The 18,025-nt window shown below is 33.8% G+C and overlaps 1 protein-coding gene across 12 annotated transcripts in view; it reads right to left on the bottom strand.

The window, feature by feature from the left end:
• Positions 1–18,025, bottom strand: part of CEP290 (centrosomal protein 290) — a 93,222-nt gene that overhangs the window by 11,198 nt on the left and 63,999 nt on the right. For 11 of the 12 annotated variants that reach the window (XM_063712212.1, XM_002823564.6, XM_063712209.1 and 8 more), the window contains 8 exons: positions 17,509–17,730; positions 17,034–17,156; positions 11,600–11,745; positions 11,113–11,268; positions 8,329–8,452; positions 3,793–3,927; positions 2,491–2,577; positions 624–788 (listed from right to left, as the gene is read on the bottom strand). In XM_063712212.1, coding sequence (XP_063568282.1) covers positions 624–788; positions 2,491–2,577; positions 3,793–3,927; positions 8,329–8,452; positions 11,113–11,268; positions 11,600–11,745; positions 17,034–17,156; positions 17,509–17,730 — 1,158 coding nt within the window. Of the gene's footprint in view, positions 1–623; positions 789–2,490; positions 2,578–3,792; positions 3,928–8,328; positions 8,453–8,481; positions 9,088–11,112; positions 11,269–11,599; positions 11,746–17,033; positions 17,157–17,508; positions 17,731–18,025 lie in introns of those variants that run through there. The other variant, XM_054527470.2, reaches the window with a different exon arrangement.

An 18,025-nucleotide genomic window follows, 5' to 3' on the forward strand; every position in this document is an offset into this window, starting at 1 on the left:
AATCAATTTCAGGGATGGGAGCTTGGGCATCTGTATTTTTACAAAGAGACATAGAGGCCGCGGTGGGCAGATCACGAGGTCAGGAGATCGAGACCGTCCTGGTTAACACGGTGAAACCCTGTCTCTACTAAAAATACAAAAAATTAGCCGGGCGTGGTGGCGGACACCTGTAGTCCCAGCTACTGGGGAAGGCTGAGGCAGGAGAATGCCATTAACCCGAGAGGCAGAGCTTGCAGTGAGCCGAGATTGCACCACTGCATTCCAGCCTGGGTGACAGAGCAGGACTCCATCTCAAAAGAAAGAAAAAAAAAAAGAGAGAGACACAGGTAATTAATCAATGCTGTCAGAGAGAAAAGTGAAAAAGAGAGACACAGGTAATTAATCTATGCTGTCAGAGAGAAAAGTGAAAAGTACTGGTCTTGAAATGACAAGAAAGATCAGGTAGATCTACTCTATAACCCTTAGCCTTGCCTCTCATAAGTTTTTTTCTATATGTATAAAATATGTACTGTATTCATTAAAGCCATTTTATATAGTAATGAGCATATCTGAAATTTTCCTAAATAGTAACAAATTAAAACGTAAAATATTCCCCTAAAAATGATCACATTAAAAAAAATTACCTTCAATTTTTCATTTTCCTGCTCAATATTAGCCATTTTTTCACTAGTCAATATTCCTGATGCTTTTTTCAACTGTTCATTTTCTCTTTGGACTTTTTCAACTACTTTTTTCATTAAACCAATGGTTTTTTCCAGTTCTGGGATTGTCTTTCCACTTCTACCAGACTACGAAAGAATATGTTAAATCTTTAATCAAATATTTTAGAAAGTATAATACAAAGTACCAACAACACAACAGGCTTATTATACTCAATATTAATAATTCCTAATATTTGAAGTCAAAACTGTATTAATTCAATTCATCCTTAAAACAATTCTATGAGATAGGAATTATAATTTCCATTTTAAATACAAGAAAACCAAACCTAAGGTAATTTGACATTCCTAAAATCATGCAGCTAATAAATAACAGCTTACTCTAGCCTTGATGTCTGATCAAAATGATTAAGTCTAAATATTCTATTTAGCTAATGTTCTCTCCAGTATATCAGTTTTTCTTTATATGAAATAAAACCACACAAGAGAAATTGTGTCTTTAAAGAGCTCATGAGTAATTAAATTTTAACTGCAACATAATAAAGGCAATTTTCTCTAAGAAATGCTATTGCTTAGAAATAGTTTGTTTAATATAAATAGAAGAGCTATCTGAAATAAAAAACCTTGCATAAATATATCAACAGAGATGAGTCATCACTTAATAAGTTTAACTGCTTATCATTTAAAATAAAAATAATTTTTAACAGTTTAGCCAAACAGTATGCTTAATTTCTTTTTGCATTTTAGTTAATCATCCATGAATAAGAATAATCCTGAAATATAAACTTTCACATCATTTTAGTATGCACTTTCATAATTAACTTAGATAGAAAAGGTCAAATTAACACATATTTTCATTGATGAAACAAATGTTGCTGTCAGCAAGATATTGTTCTGAATATTTTTCCTTTTTTTGTTGTTGTTGTTTTAAAAGATGGAGTCTCACTCCGTCGCCCAGGCTGGAGTATAGTTGTGCGACCACAGCTCACTGTAACCTCCACCTGCCAGGTTCAAGCAATTCTCCTGCCTCAGCCTCCTGAGTAGCTGGGATTACAGGCATGAGCTACCACGCCCAGCTAATTTTCGTTATTTTTAGTAGAGATGGGGTTTCACCATGTTGGCCAGGCTGGTCTAGAACTCCTGACTTCCAGTGATCTGCCCGCCTCGGCCTTCCAAATTGCTGGGATTACAGGTGTGAGTCACAGCCCCCGGCCTGTTCTGAATGTTTTTCTAATAACATATAATATTTTCACTGAATCCATCATATATTTAATATTACTACCAGAATGACTCTGCATTATGATTGCTTCCATTTATGACACTCAGCAACATGAAATCAACAGGAGCTTAAGTCTTTGGCCTTGACCTCATAAGCAACATTTATTCATCATATAAAGTGAATACAAAATAACATAGGGAGAAAATTACAAGAACACAAAAAAAGAGGGGGAGGAATAATGTACTTATAAAACATTATACCAAGCTGGGAAGATATCATAACAAATGGTTACAAAATGGCAGCACTGGACCAAGGACCAGTTAGAGTTACCTCCATAAACAAAAGGATTCCTGGAAGTTAAATGTTTTCAAGGTATGGAGGCATATTCAATAAAAAGAGAGATGAAAGTATGTAAGGTATAACAGATGATAAAATACATTAATTTGAGACACACAGAAATGCTTACTGTTTTATATTACATATGCAGAATAAAAACTGAAACTACAGGGCACCTGTAAAGGCATATCAGTACTTTTACAACATATCTAAACTTTTCATTTCTGGCTTATCACTGCTGAAACCAAGACAAATGTATGGTAAATTCTCACATACCCCTCTAACACGGCCAAGTTTCCGCTCAACTTCTGCTTTTTCTTTCTTAAGAAATTCACACATTTCCTTCAAATCTCTGACTTGATTCTGAAAGATAACAAGCAAATACATAATAATTTAACATAGCTACAGCCATTGAAAAGGCAAACAATTCATGTGAACCATCAATCTCTTCAACTGTATAGCCAAACCAAATAATTGGGTCTGTATATTAACGAGGAAGATTTTGAACTAAGACGTTAAATTAATACAAGAATACTGTGTATATGAAATGTCGAGGTATTTCTCACATTATTGCCTGAGGCAATAATACAAATTTAGAATTCTGATTTTAACTGTTCCATATATTGCACATATAGATCCTTACCCAAGTGTACACAGCAAAAGGCAAATGAACGTCTAACATTGGTTCTATCAATGTAAAAACCAGAATAAGAAGCAGTACCAAAAAAGAAAAGGAAAAAAAAGTGCGAAAAAAATGGGAGATTAGTGCCCTGAGTAAATAAATAAATAAATAAATAAATAAATAAATAAAGTGTGAGAAGCAAGACATAGCTTAACTATATCATTACCAGTGGAATTAACAGATTGCTAACATTCTAGATTAGAAAACAGAATTGAAGCAATTAGCTAGCCAAAAGAAAAAACGATTCCCATAAATAGGGTAAGACTTGGAAAACCAAAGATTAAAAAATCATTATTAATATCAGAATAAAGTAAAATTTCTAAAAGAAACAAATTATTCTTATATTTTACAGTGTGGTAATTTTTAATGAAATATACCATGTATCTTTCCACCTTAGGACATCTGAACTTGCTATTTCTGTTGTCTGTAATTATTTTTCTAGTATCTGTATGACTCACTTCCTTTACCTCTCCTTAGCTCTCTGTTCATATATCATCTTATTAAGGAAGACCTCCCTTCCTACTCTATTTTCAGTTACACCCCTTCCCTCTCCCCATACTCTTTACACCAATCATGCTTTATTTCTCTCCTTAGCACTAACATCAAATGACATACTATTTAGTCACTTGTTTATGGTCAGTCTTCTCCACTAGAACATAAGTCCTATGAGTATAAGGAATTTTTTGACTGCTGTTTCCCAGCACCTGGAGGAGTGTTTGATACAAAGTAGGCCTTCAACAAATAAATGCTAAAGAGCAAATGTATAAAGTATACCACCGCCATGATATATTAGGAATATGCATTTTTGACTTCTTAATAAGCTAATAAAAGTAAACATAACAACTAAGGAAGGAGTTTTAGGCATTAGATTTCCTAATAAAAAACATTAAATTCACCTTTAATCTTGGCAAATCTTTATTTGCTTGTTCAAGCTGAAATTTCAGTTCAATATTTTCAGATGACAACTTCAAGTTTTCCTTCTGAAGCTCCTGTTCTCTCTGACAATGATCATCTGACCCTATTCCTGAAATCTTCAGGGAAATGAAATTAGGAATATTTTTAAAGTTTAATAAAAGCCATAAAAGACATACTGGATAAGAAAATACTGTCAAAAGGTAACTTTTTTTCCTCAAAGGAATATGAGAAAATCGGAGTGTCCTGGAGAAAGCCAAAAATAAATAAGTTAGAATACAAAACTTCCAGAACAAAAGGTAATATGGTTTGTTTTAATTACAATGGAAGCAAAGCAAGTAAGACTTAATAATGTCCACACATATAATGCCTTCATGTATAATTTCATAATGGTTAAACTGATTTATGGTGGTTTTACTAGTCCAAAATAAAGCATGATTGTTATCTAACCGTTATGGGTTGAACTGTGTTCCCCTCACCCTGCATATTTATATATTAAAGTCATAATTTCCAGTACCTCAGAATGTGACTTTATTTGGAGACTGAGTCTTTACAGAGGTATTCAAGTTAAAATGAGATTTTAGGGTAAACGCTATTCGACTATGACTGGTATCCTGATGAAAAGAGAAAATTTGGGGATTTAGACACAGAGACATGTACAGAAGGAAGATGATATGAAGAAACATGGAAAAGATGGACATTTATAAGCCAAGGAGAGAGGCTCGGGAAAGATCTTTCCCTCTGATTGTTCAGAGGAAATCAACTCTGCTGATGCCTTGATTTTGGACTTCTAGGTCTCCAGAACTAAGACCATAAATTTCTATTGTTTAAGCCACCAAATCTGTAGTAGTCTGTTACAGCCACCTTAGCAAATGAATACACTAGGCTACAAAAGAACTGTCATAATTCTTTACTCCTTTGGAAAGCTCTCCTTCATTCTTTGAGCTAAAGTAATGGTTCCCTCTTTGAAAACCATTAATATTATATTTTCATTTCTTTTGACCTGAATCTACATTGGGTCATTATTTATGTTCATTGTTACTTCTCACTCTAAACTTTATTTTTTTAAACTGTGCTTAATTATATTTTTCTATGCATTTTTTCTATAAATTAGAATACCACCTACCTCATAGGACTGTTATAAGCATCATAGGAAATAATTTTTTTAAATTATTCAGCACAACTTTCTTTTTTTCTCCTTTCTCTCTCTATTGGCTTGAGGGGCTGTAAAGTCAGTTACTCCACCGACATTATGGGTCTTAAAATATATTATTATAAAATACCTATTATACATGACTTTATAACATCTTTTAGATCTAATGACTGCATGTGTCCATCTGATTTTTGTTTGAGGAGATGTGTGTGCATATGCACATATGTAGTAGCAAAAAAAAGAAGACAAACATTTTTGTTGATATATGTAAATCACAGGAATACACTTCCACTTAATAAGAAAGCCCAAGTATACATTCAAATGCTACCACTATTAGGTTAACACTAGGCAAATTCTACCACTACAGTTTATAAGTGAAGGCATTAGACAGGATAACTTGTAAGGTTATTTCAGACATGGACATCTGTGATTTCCTGTCCCTGAGCTCTTCTATCTCCCAAACTTCCTGTCTTCTGTGGTACCTATTTGATTCAGCAAATGATAAACACCTATGAATATCACTGATTTGTAGATATAAAATATATTAAGTATTACAGTAGAGGGTAATTCTGTCTAATGAAGATCTCACATGAGGATATTTTTAACACATTTCTCACTAAAATATGATGCAGTTACTATTAGTGATTATCGATCATTTTTTCCCTTGCATTTTGAAATAATAAAACTAAAGGTATTCGTTGAGATTGTCCAAATTTCTGAAAAATAAATTCTAATGAAACTCTCTCTTTTAAACAGAATTCTCGTATAATGAACTTCATGAGACTTCCAAACTCTTACAGAAGAATAATCTGGTTAAAAGCCATAAACTACTTAAAATCAAATTCTTAGTGGATAGGAGTTAGAGATAATGCATAGTGGAAGTCTCAAATTCTTATTTAGCACATGAAAAAAAGTGTTATGAATTAAATCACTTTCAGCCATTTTCTCTTAACATAGATATTTAATTTTAGTTGATGTTTCCATGACTTAGGTGACTGGAATATCTGAGGTAGACAGTATAAAGAAAAAAACGATAAATGCTATGAACAAACTTTTATTCTGTATCTCAATGTAAGCTAGCCAAAAGTAGTATGTACATAAAAAGTCCATAAACTGTAGAGTTAGACTAATATTCTGCAAAGTGCTTTTTGTTTGTTTGTTTTTGTTTGAGACAGACTCTTGTTCTGTTGCCCAGGCTGGAGTGCAGTGGCACAATCTTAGCTCACTATAACCTCAAACTCCTGGGCTCAAGTGACCCGCCCACCTCTGCCTCCTGAGTAGCTAGGACTACAGGTGTGCACAATCACACCCAGCTAATTGTTTTTTTGTTTGTTTTTTTTTTTGGTAGAGATGGGGTCTCTCAAGGCTGGTCTTTGACTCCTGGCCTCAAGTGCTCCTGCTGCCTTGGCGTCCCAAAGTGCCGGGATTGCAGGCATGAGCCACTTTACCCAGCCTATGTGAAAAATATACTTAGGCACAGAGCCTAACACCATTTATCATTATCATTCTTATTATTTTAGAGATAGGTCTCACTCTGTTGCCCAGTCTGGAGTGCAATAGGGCAATGTAACATCGAACTCCTGGGCTCAAATGATCCTCCCACCTCAGCCTCCCTAATAGCTAGGACTACAAACGTGTTCCACCACATCTGTCTAAATTTTTTGTAGAGACAGGGTCTGGCTATGCTGCCCAAGCTGATCTCAAACTCTTGGCCTCAAGCAATCTTCCTGCCCCTGCCTCCCAGAGTGATTAAATGAGTAAGCCACAGCATCCTGCCTGAGCCTAACACAAAGACAGCAGCACATCCAAGTTTCCTTTTCTCATTATAACAAAAGTATCTGTTACAAAACATGGCAAAAAAAACCACTGAAGGAACTTTGTATATATCTTAGGATGTTGCACAACACTGTAACAAAATTTTACTGATATAATTTGCTGTAGTGAGATCTTACTTCTAAATACAGCTGGATGGATTAGAAGTTTGTAAGGCAAAACAATCACCTCTAAAGTGCCTTATTTTTGCTATTCATTTATCTAATATAACATTAAGTGAACACTAATTGTAAAAAAAAAAAAAGCACTAAATTAGAAAATGCATATTCACTAATTTTTGTAGGAACTAATCAAAAGTTAGAGCTTAAGATAAAGTTTACTAATAGTTAACGCTTTTTCTAAATCTTACACACTTTCTCATTTGCACTATATATGTATGTAAGCTACTTACTATAAGAAAATTCAGTTAACAAAGAAATAAAGGACGGCCATGTATCCAAACCAGGGACGCGTCCTTTCTTGGCTGGACTGACGCATCAGTTTCATCGCCTGCCTGTGCATCACCCTCAGCACACTGAGCCACGGCATCAGCAACTGTCACATAATCACAGTCCTCCATAGCAGATTCTACGGATCCATGTAGTTGTTGTGACTCACATTTTCAGCTATGTGTCTCTTTCCTTTCTCACTCTTGCCTATCTTATTCTCTTCCTCATTTTTATGTTTATCATTTTGACAACATTCTTGATTAATTTTACCAAACTTAGGATCATGGTTCATTTTCAAAAAGGGAGTTAAAATCTGCCAACTTAGCATTTGTTGATGTAAATTGACTATATTTATTGTTTGGTCTTGACTCTGATTTATTTAACTCAATAGGATCTAAAACATGTTTTAATTTGTATTTTTCATCATTACTGTAATACCATAGAATATTTCTAGGTACCCAATTATGTAAGTCATCTTTGGCACCTAGTCTGTTACCATTTTTAATTCTGAGTGTTGCCATGATCTTTTTTGGTTCTGAACAAAGTGTTTCTTTTGTGAAAAATATCATGCCCTTGTATTTATTAATAATGGTAACAAGGATAGAAAACATAATTGTGTCACACACCTGATTCTGCTTAAGGTGGAAGAATGAAGAAACATGAAAAGAAAAAAGAAACAAAAATAATACACTAAATATTTTAAAAATCCAACAAATAATTTTACATTAATGATTAATGAGTTTTTTTATAAGCTAAAAATATACCATAAATATTTGAATGAAAACAGTCTTGGAACATGTTTTCCTATTTTATTTAACTGTATACCGCTGCTACAGCAAAATACATAATGATAACTACATATTTAAAATTTCTAGAAATCATTTATAAGTTTTATGAAAAGTTTAAGAATCTTAAGTTTACTGTTATTATGTTAAAAAGGATTAAATAAATTATTACACATCACTACCAGTTAAAAGTTGAATTTACTGTATTACTATTAATGAGAAAGATGTAATGCTTTTGGCCAGATTAAGAAAGAAGTTGATTTCACTTTCATGCATTTAAACATGGAAAAAAGAAAAAAATAATAAAAAATATACACTTACTGAAGGCTTAGAATATGTATCCTTTGAAAACTGTTTTTCTAAAGCATGAAGTTTTTCTTGGAGGTATCTATTTTGTAAATGTAAATCTTCTACAACAGAATCTCGAGGAAGAGCTTGGTGGGCCCTATGAACAACAATCACAGACTCTTTACTATTCACATTTCATCTTTTTTCTGTTGTACTATATAAAAATACAAGATAGAAAAAAAGAAAAGTTCAGTGTGTTTATTAACACTATATTTATTTTAAATTCTTCAAACCTTCTAAACTTTACAACAAATAAATTAGGATATCAAAATTAGTATTATAAAATAATCCTCTACAGAGCATTCACGGAAGGCCTCCTTTAAATGATGAGTCAAAAAGTATATTTTGATTTACTGAAATACATTAACATTTTTAAAGAACATGCATCTATTTATACGGAATTACATAAGATAGTTAAACTAAAATACTTACTATTTTAAAACATTATATAATAACTGCATAATATCCATGGTCTTCTCAAGAAGCTCAAGGATCTAAAAAGACTCTTAATGATTTCAGATAATAATTTAACACTTCAAGTCTAAAAACATCCGCTTGACCTACAAGACCCTCCATGGTTTGCCACCTCCACATCTATCCAACCTTATTGTCCAGGAGTCTATCTTTACTTAGGTAAATACAAATCCACTCTTACCCACACATGAAACATTTACTCTTGCCTCTTATCTCTGCTAGGGTGCTCCTCTTTGATATGCCCCTCCTCTTTAATACCTAGATGATTCATAAAATTTAGAAATTCAAACTAGAGTTCAGAGAGAAGACAAATTCAATCTTTTCTATAAAGTATCCTCCAATTACTTCAGCCCGCATGAACTCACATTATTAGAGGAAAAAAAAAGAGCCTCTAAAAGTAATAGCAGGTTTCAAAACTAAAATTTGATCCTTGTAAAACCTGCAAAGAATAAAAGTATTTTGTTTTGAACATATGTTTAGGCAAAGAAAAACATGGAGGGGAAATATCCACTGCTGGAACAAGAGAGTAACTATAAACAGATGTCAAGAGAAAGAAAAATTCCTCAATAATCTGTTTTTTCCCTATCAAGGAAACTTCTAAAAGATTTTTAAGAAATGGTAACTTAGAAGGAAAAGGAAAGAATGTGGATTAGAAGCTCATGAGAGTGTTCATTTAAATAAGTTCAACTTCGTATGTTCACATCACATTCATAATGACACAATAGTAAACAGACATTAACACAGACTAATGAATGGTAATTTTTGAAGATAAATAGAAAATGTGTATTTACAAAGGATAAATATTGTCATATCCAAATGTTGCAGGTAGATATCAGCCCTTTACAAAGATCAGTAATATGATCACAGATCATTTGTAAATGCAAAGAAGAAGAAATAGCAAATCACGTAAAACCAACTGAAGTTTACCTTGGAAGAAATGAGCGAAACAGAAGATTAAATAGTTTTAGCTGTTGTTAGAAGAAAATTAAAAAAGTTTTAAATGTTAACACATGATTTTATTTTGCTTTTCACAATCATGACTATATCAGAAGATATAACTTGGAAACAGACTGTAAAGCACACACACACAAAAATCTCAAAGGCTCTGCTAAGAAACGATATGGGGTGATGCAGGGCAGGGGCGTCTGGTTCCAGGTACAATGGAGTAAATACATTCAATCTTCTCTCTCCCAAATGCATGGAGCAACCATTTGAGGACTTTGCAAAGGAGTAGAAGGCAGATTACAATAGAATACCAGAACTTAAAGTAGCAGCAAACAGGTGATGAATTTACCTTTTCTTTTATTCTGTTACTGCCTGCCCTGAAGACAACATTATTTGAAACCTGAAGATGGGTGCCTGCACTGACGGAGAGAGCTCCAGGTAAACTTTCTAATTCTAGTTCAAGTAAAGAGAAAGGGAATCTTTTAACACTCAAGAGAGAATATGAAAACACCTCACTTTTTTTTTCTTCTATCTGTTCTTTCGTGCCCCAACCCTTAAGCCATCCCATAGCAGTGGTAATAGAGGGTGCAATGGGAACTCACAGAAGCTAATATTTTTTGGGAGGGAAATCTTCTCCAATTGGTAGAGCTATGATACTAAGAGGATAAGGTAAAAGTTGTTTTTTTCTTCCTCTTTCTACTCTCCTCTTGCTTGCTTGGCTGCAGAAGTGTGCAATCCCTGAAGTACACGGCATCACTGGGTAACTAAAGCCCCAAATGGAAATCCCTAGGGAAACAAAGTATCAGAGAGATGGCAAAGAGGGAGGAGCTCAAGAAAGGGACCCTATAAAGTTGTTTATGAACTTCTGGGCTCACTCTTGAGCTGCAAATGTGTAGATCGATCCTAATCAGAATACCAAAATTTCTAAGAACAGAACTAATAGTACATAGCTCACATACCAGACAACCTATTGTGAGGTACACAGGCAGCACAGATCTGAAGAGTATTGCAAAGGCTTTGAAAAATGGAACCACAGCCCAAGAAATGAGGTTGGAACTTGTGGCCTGAACCTAATTAGACCGATTGCATGCTAAAACAAGAGTATCTACATTTTCCCGTAGAATTTAAACAAGAACCAGAGTCTCACAGTATAATATTCAAAAGATCGAAAATACAATCCAAAATTATGTGGCATATGAAGAACCAGGAATATCTCAATTCACATGGGAAAAGACAACATAACCCAAGCTTAACACAACACACATTTATTTCAATTTCTAGGGGTCAACCAGTTTTTCTTCATTATAATGGGTAGCACATTTCCACATAATAGCTTACCTCATATACAATATATCATTTTCTAAGTCAAGATTTCTCTTTTTTAATTCTTCCAATTCTTTTTCTGACTCCAAAGCTCGTATTCCCAAAACCTGATCAACAGTCATGCCAGTTGTTTTTAGTTTCCTCTGCAAAGTAAGTTTCTCTTTATCGGCTCTGTGGAATTTAATATAGAATCATGAAATATACCATTCAGTGTTAGGCTATTCAATTGCATACTCATTACCAAATCAAATTACAATAATTGTAACATCCTATATTTGTCATAAGCTAAGTTATAACAAGATCACAGGAAAATCCACCTATAATTGTTACAATATATTTAAAACACATTTTAAAGAAAATAAAAAGTAAGTAAATCATAGATAACAAATGATCATTTAAACTAGACCATTTCTCATATTATTAACTATGATAAAGCTATATAATTTCTAGGTCACTAAAGGATTTTACACGTAATTAGTTTTATAATGATATTTAAACTCACTTGGCAAAAAGATCCTTCAAAGTATTCAACTGCTTTGTTAAAGTAAAGACTTCCCCCTCTTTCTCCTTTAACTTGTTTCGAATTCCTTCTATTTTGGCTTGCCATTTTTTACCTTCTTCCCACCTAATTAATTCTTCTTTAGCATTCTGTAACAATAACGAAGGAGGTAGGACAATTACCAGTGTTATTTTAAATTTTCTTTAAGATTTATCAATTATAATTTTCCTAGAAAAACTGTAAACTAACATTTCCTAGAGAATATGTAAATATGTTCATTTTGCTATACAGGTTGAGCATCCCTTACGAAATGCTTGGAACCAGTAGTGTTTTAGAATTTGGATTTCTTTTTTAATATTTTTGGAATATTTGCATATACATAATGAGATATCTTAGGGATGGGTCCCAAGTCCAAACACAAAATTCACTTATGTTTCATATACACCTTCTACACAGAGCTTGGAGGTAGTATTATACAATATTTTTTAATAATTTTGTACATGAAACAAAGTTTTGACTGTGTTTTGACTGTGACTCATCATATGAAGTCACATCAGAATTTTCCACTTGTGGCATCATATTGGTGCTCAAAAAATTCTGTATCTTGGAGCATTTCAGATTTTTGGATTAGATGTTCAACCTGTATAACTCCTAGAATCTTCAGGCATGCTGAGCTTTTAGGAAAACTGCTCTTTAGGCTAACTATGCTTTATTCTATCACAAGACAAATAAAATTCTGGGAGACAGTTCTGACTAATGCCAACACCCTTCAGGAGTCTTTAAATGAAGATTCTAATACAATCATGACTAGAGTAAGCTTCTAACAAGAATCCTCTGTACAAACGACCAACCTCATCTATTATGCCATGACAATTTCCTAGCATCAGAGCCCCTTCAAGTCTTCAATGCACATTACTTCACTCATTCGACAGGTACTTATTTAGTGCTAACCATGTGCCAAGTACTACTCTAGAGGCAATAGGAATAGAACAAATGAATAAAATCAGATAAAAAACTGTATCTTCATGAATCTTACTATCTAGTTTATGCTAGTTGGTTAGGTAGATTGGGGAGAAGGGAGCAAACGATACAGATAACAAAACAAGAAATAAATCTAAATCTATTTTGTAGTAAGTTAGCTAGTTTTAAGTGCTAAAAAGAAAAAAGAAAAAGAAACGGAAGGGAATTAGGGCATTTCAGGGGTAGGTGTCATATAGTTATTATAACTATGATAAAGGAGCCAAAGAAAGCCTATCCAATGCAGAATAGTCTCATGCACTGAACAACTTTCAAATGTTCTACTGGATATTAATACAGTAAAAAATTCTGCTTACACTGGTCTGAGCTAAGAATTTATCTCCAACTAACACATTCACACTAAGTAATTTTTTAATGGTTTTACTATACACTAAGTTTTCTAGGAATACAACAGTCTTATAAAAGGTAAGATTATAGACATTGTTTTGCTGAGAACTGCACCAACAATTTGTTTACCATTTTGGAAATCAAATTACAAATGGCAATACCATCATGACCCATCAGTTGCCAATAGAACACATTTGTGTCAGTCTGCAATCGTAGCTTTGAATTCACATTAATGAAGGTGCAAGCACATGACTAGTTCATTATATTTTCCAATGGAGTCATGCCAAAGCATTTACATGTTGAAATATGAATATTCCTTTTATGGTCCCCCTATGTATTTCATTTAGGACATTCATAATGACATTTTTGAAATTATGCAAGTAGGTAGAGTTTAAGTTAACTATGCATTTCAATTATAATAGTAAAGGGGAAATTATGAAACATTATATTTTTTATTAAAGGGAATGTTGAATCTGAAAGGGTTGAGAACCATGGTTTAAAGTCAAATTCCTGGGGCGATGGCTCATGCTTACAATCTCAGCACTTTGGGAGGCTGAGGCAGGAAGGTTGTTTGAGCCCAGAGTTCAAAGACCAGCCAGGGCAACATAGTAAGACATCGTCTCAAAAAATTAAAAAAAAATGAAATAAAGCCGAATTCTCACTAAGATTAGTTGTCCTATCAAAACGACCTTCTCAAATACTAGAGAACTATATTCTCGAATTCTTGTCTCTAATACTAATCAATTTTTTACCTTATTTAATTCAGCTAATAAGTGCCCTTTAAAAAATGTAAAAACTTCAATCTGGGTGTGGTGGCTCACACCTGTAATCCAGCACTTTGCGGGGCCAAGGTGGGCAGATCACCTGAGGTCAGGAGTTTGAGACTAGCCTGGCCAACATGGTGAAACCCCATCTTTACCAAAAATTCAAAAATTAGCCAGTCGTGGTGGAGGCACCTGTAATCCCAGCTACTTGGGAGGTTGACGCAGGAGAATCACTTGAACCCGGGAGGCAGAGGTTGCAGTGAGCTGAGATTGCGCCATTGCATTCCAGCCTGGGTGACAAGAATAAAACTCCATCTCAAAAAAAAAAGTAAAAACTTCACTAAGTGGTTGATAGTTATTAATTTCATTTTTTCTGAAATATGTACAAGAATTTTTCTGTACTCCAGAAATGTAAATAAATACTAGTGGGGGACATAAGGTATGTCATTAAATAATCCTGCAGCACACAGTACTTCATTGGGTTTGGACAATTTTATCCCACCTGGCATTACCTGCTAAATTAAGATTAAGGGAACCAAGACTGAAAGAACAATTGAAAAACAGAAAAACAACAAACGTGAATGGTACCATGGGTATTGTGTTATTACATATAGGCTTTTTTCCAAGGTTCCTGGCTTATAACTCTCATAGCCCTCGTCCTCGTCTTTAGTTATAATATTCAGTGTGTTAGGCCTTCGGAGCACACCTCAGAAAAGAGTCTCTCTGACCTTCTCCTGTCCTCCTTTCACCTGCCCTAAGGCAGGACTGTAATCTTCCCCTGCCTTTCTGACTGTGGGTCTTAAAACCCTAATACGAGGGGGTCCTGCCCCATACCTTAGGAGAAGAAATACTGATGTCATGAAGCTTCCCTAAAAACCAAGAGGACTGGGTTCAGAGAGGTTCTGGAGAATTGAACATGTGGAGGTTTCTAGAGGAGGGTGGCATCCCAGAAGGGCATGGAAGTTCCACACCCCTTCCCCCATATCTCTTCTTACACATCTCTTAACCTGTGTCCTTTGTAATAACCTTTATTATAAACTAGTAAATGTAAATGTTTCCCTGAGTTCTGTGAGTCACTCCAGGAAATTAATCAAACCCAAAGCTGGGGGCTGGGGATGTGGGAACTCCAGAAGTCACGGAGGCCTGGACTTGTGATTTGATCGGAAGCAAGCTCTCTGTGGGATCTGACACTATCTCCAGGTAGATGGTGAATTGAATTGGATGACACCCAGTTGGTGTCTGCTGCAAAACCAACTGCTTACTTGCTGATGTGGAGAAATCCCCACATATTCTGGGGGTCACAGAAGTCTTCTGCATTGATTGTTGTATGGTTTGAGGGCAAGATAAACATATGGTTTGAGAACTTTTTCCAAAACAGGTATGTTCTAGATTGAATGAGAAGAGGGAGGAAGACTGGATGATAAGGGAGTAGTTCTCTTTTCATGTTTTCTGTACCAAAAGCTTCATATGCATAGATTTCAGAATAATATTATTATAACATTTAAAAATTTATATTCATTCAACAAATACTGAGCATCTACTATGTGCCAGGGATTGTTCTAGGTGCTGGGAATACAATAATAAATAAAATAGGCAAAGTTCCTGTCATCAAAGCTTATGTTCTAATAAAAAAAAAAAGATGAACATACGGACAAGTACATGTCTGGTATGTTAAGACAGTAATGAATGCTAAGGAGAATGAAATGCAAGGCACAGGGGTGGGTTTTATTACACAGGTAGACTACAAATGCTGTTTACAGAGAAAAGGGTACTAAAATTTCCAAACAATATGAAAGCATTTCTTGAGTATAAATTAGAAATGCCCAAGCACTGAACCTGAAAAAATATTCCCACTAGATTCCTGAATGCCAATTTTAATACTGGGCATAGACCCCTGTTTTCTGTTTCTAGTTAGTAGTAATATCTTATACTGCTATGGATGTGATGGCTTACAAAAGACTTCCACATATCATATCATTTTATGGAAAATAATCCTGAGAAACTGGCAATACAGATAGTATTATTCCCACTTTAAGGAGGAATAAACTGAATAAATAAACTAAATAAACTGTAGCACAGAACAGTCCAGGCAAAGCCACAAGGCTCTTAAAACATTCTGATAGGAATCAGGTTAGAAACTGGTATAGAAACATACCAGTTAGGAACAAACATACCAGTTTCTAACCTATCCCCATTTAAGGATAAGATCAGGCCTATCCCCAATTAGGGAGTTAGCAAAGATGGAAATCCAAAAGAGTAAGGACACTTTGATCTTACAGTTTTCACCAGCAAAGCTTCTGACAGCAAGCATGTTGTGACTCCGTGCAAAAAACAGTGTCATCAAAATTACACTGACATTAATGAATTTTCAGAGAAAATAATTTTTGGAGCATACTCTATTAAGAAATTTGAACTCCATTACCTATTTTCTATTCAATGCCTTTAAAGACAGAATATTCTTTTCCATTTTCATGTGATTAAAATTATTTTATAGATATTAAATATTTTCTGGGTAAATTTAATAATAAAAATTTTCCTAACCATAGCTCCTCCATACTGATTTTCTTCAAGGGTAAATATTACTGCTAACATCAACATTTCCCAGCTCACTTTCGATATTTTGAATGTTACCAACAAGTTATCTCCAATTTATTGTCCATAACAAATTTAATTACATGCATTTTAGCCAATTTTAGTTTTTTGGGGGGTTGATTATTTCAATCAGTAATTTTTATTACAAAACAGTTTACTATGAACTATAAAATTTTAAGCAATTTCTCCCACAGAATTAATCTATGAGCAGATTGGTTATTGATTATTACTGCAAATACCGAATATATTCCAAATCACTTTGCTATCTGAAATAACAGCCTAGTCTCCTGAAGGATCAAAAAGGACCTATTTGGGTCAAAGTGGGGGATCTTAAAATGTCTATCTTTCTGTCCCAAAAGTCAAAAGCACCAACCTGTGTAAATGATTACTTTGGAGAGAAATGATACACAGTTGAATATGTAAGGTGTGAAGGAACTTTAGAGGTACTCTAATGTCAGAAAGATGAATGGAATTGACGTAGTAATTTCCAAGTAAGAGTTACATTACAGGTATCTCCTCAAGTAGACTCTAAATTCCTACAGAACAGAAACTTTAGACTTTTCTACGTTATCCAATACTGCTTATAGTCCTCAAAATTAATACAGAATTAATACAGCCAGGTCATCAAATTAAGGCAGTATATTAACTGTTAATCAACTATGTATTTAACTTACTCTGTCACTACCTTAAGCATATTAGTATGTTTCTTCACATACCTTTTCTTTCATAGGTTTTAGGTCTACTTCATCCACCTTTCCTTCTAATTGGCTCTCTAGTTTTTTAACTTTCCTTTGGAGTTCCTCAATTAGACTTTGTTTGTTATCTATCAGGGGTTTGCCCTAAAAAATAAAATGTACCTTTATATTTTTACAAATAAATGTAAAACAAAATAGACAGTAAATATTTCAATTATATAATAGCAACTTTCTGAAGCTATCCCTGACCATACTTTCTAAATGACACTTAATACATAAGATAATCTGGTAGCTGCTTCTGCATTTTAATACAACATACTAATATGCTACTCTAGAACTATAAACACAATAGAAGTCACAAAAGAAATTAATTACATTAATCAAAGTGATTTGAAAGTCAGTTTTAACAAATACCATAGATAAAATGATAAAATAGAAATAAACTACTACCTCTATATTGTAAATCAGACGTCATCAGAGTTAAATATAAAATTACCTGTAATCCACTGGTTAGTCTTTTAATTTGCCTTTTCAGTTCATCATTCTCTTGATCAATTTCCTCTTTCTCTCTAAATATTTTATTATAGGCTTTTTGTTTCTTTTGCAGTTCATTATTTAAGTCATTCAAATTATCAGTTAGTGAGTTTTCTCTGTTTTTACTTGTTTTGAGTGCTTCTTTCAATTTTAAAAGATTTTCATTTAAATCTTCAACTTGTGTCTAATAAGAGAAAAAGAAAGGTATTATTCATGAGTCTTCATCAAGTATCAATGATAAAAGGAACATAAAACAGAAAATATACTATTATAAAAAAAATTCAGTCTGAATTTTTAAGTACACAAGAGAAAAAAAATAACCACAAACTACATATATTTTTCCATATTCATGTCAAGTCTACCTTGAGGAAAAAAGTCGACTTTGAGAAAAAAAAAATAAAACTAGTGTAAAGCAATTCATCTTCAACAAACACCCACAAACAAAATTTTATCAAATATGCACATTTCATTTTGGCTGA

The sequence above is a fragment of the Pongo abelii genome, chromosome 10 (genome assembly GCF_028885655.2).
Source record: "Pongo abelii isolate AG06213 chromosome 10, NHGRI_mPonAbe1-v2.0_pri, whole genome shotgun sequence".
Taxonomy (NCBI): domain Eukaryota; kingdom Metazoa; phylum Chordata; class Mammalia; order Primates; family Hominidae; genus Pongo; species Pongo abelii.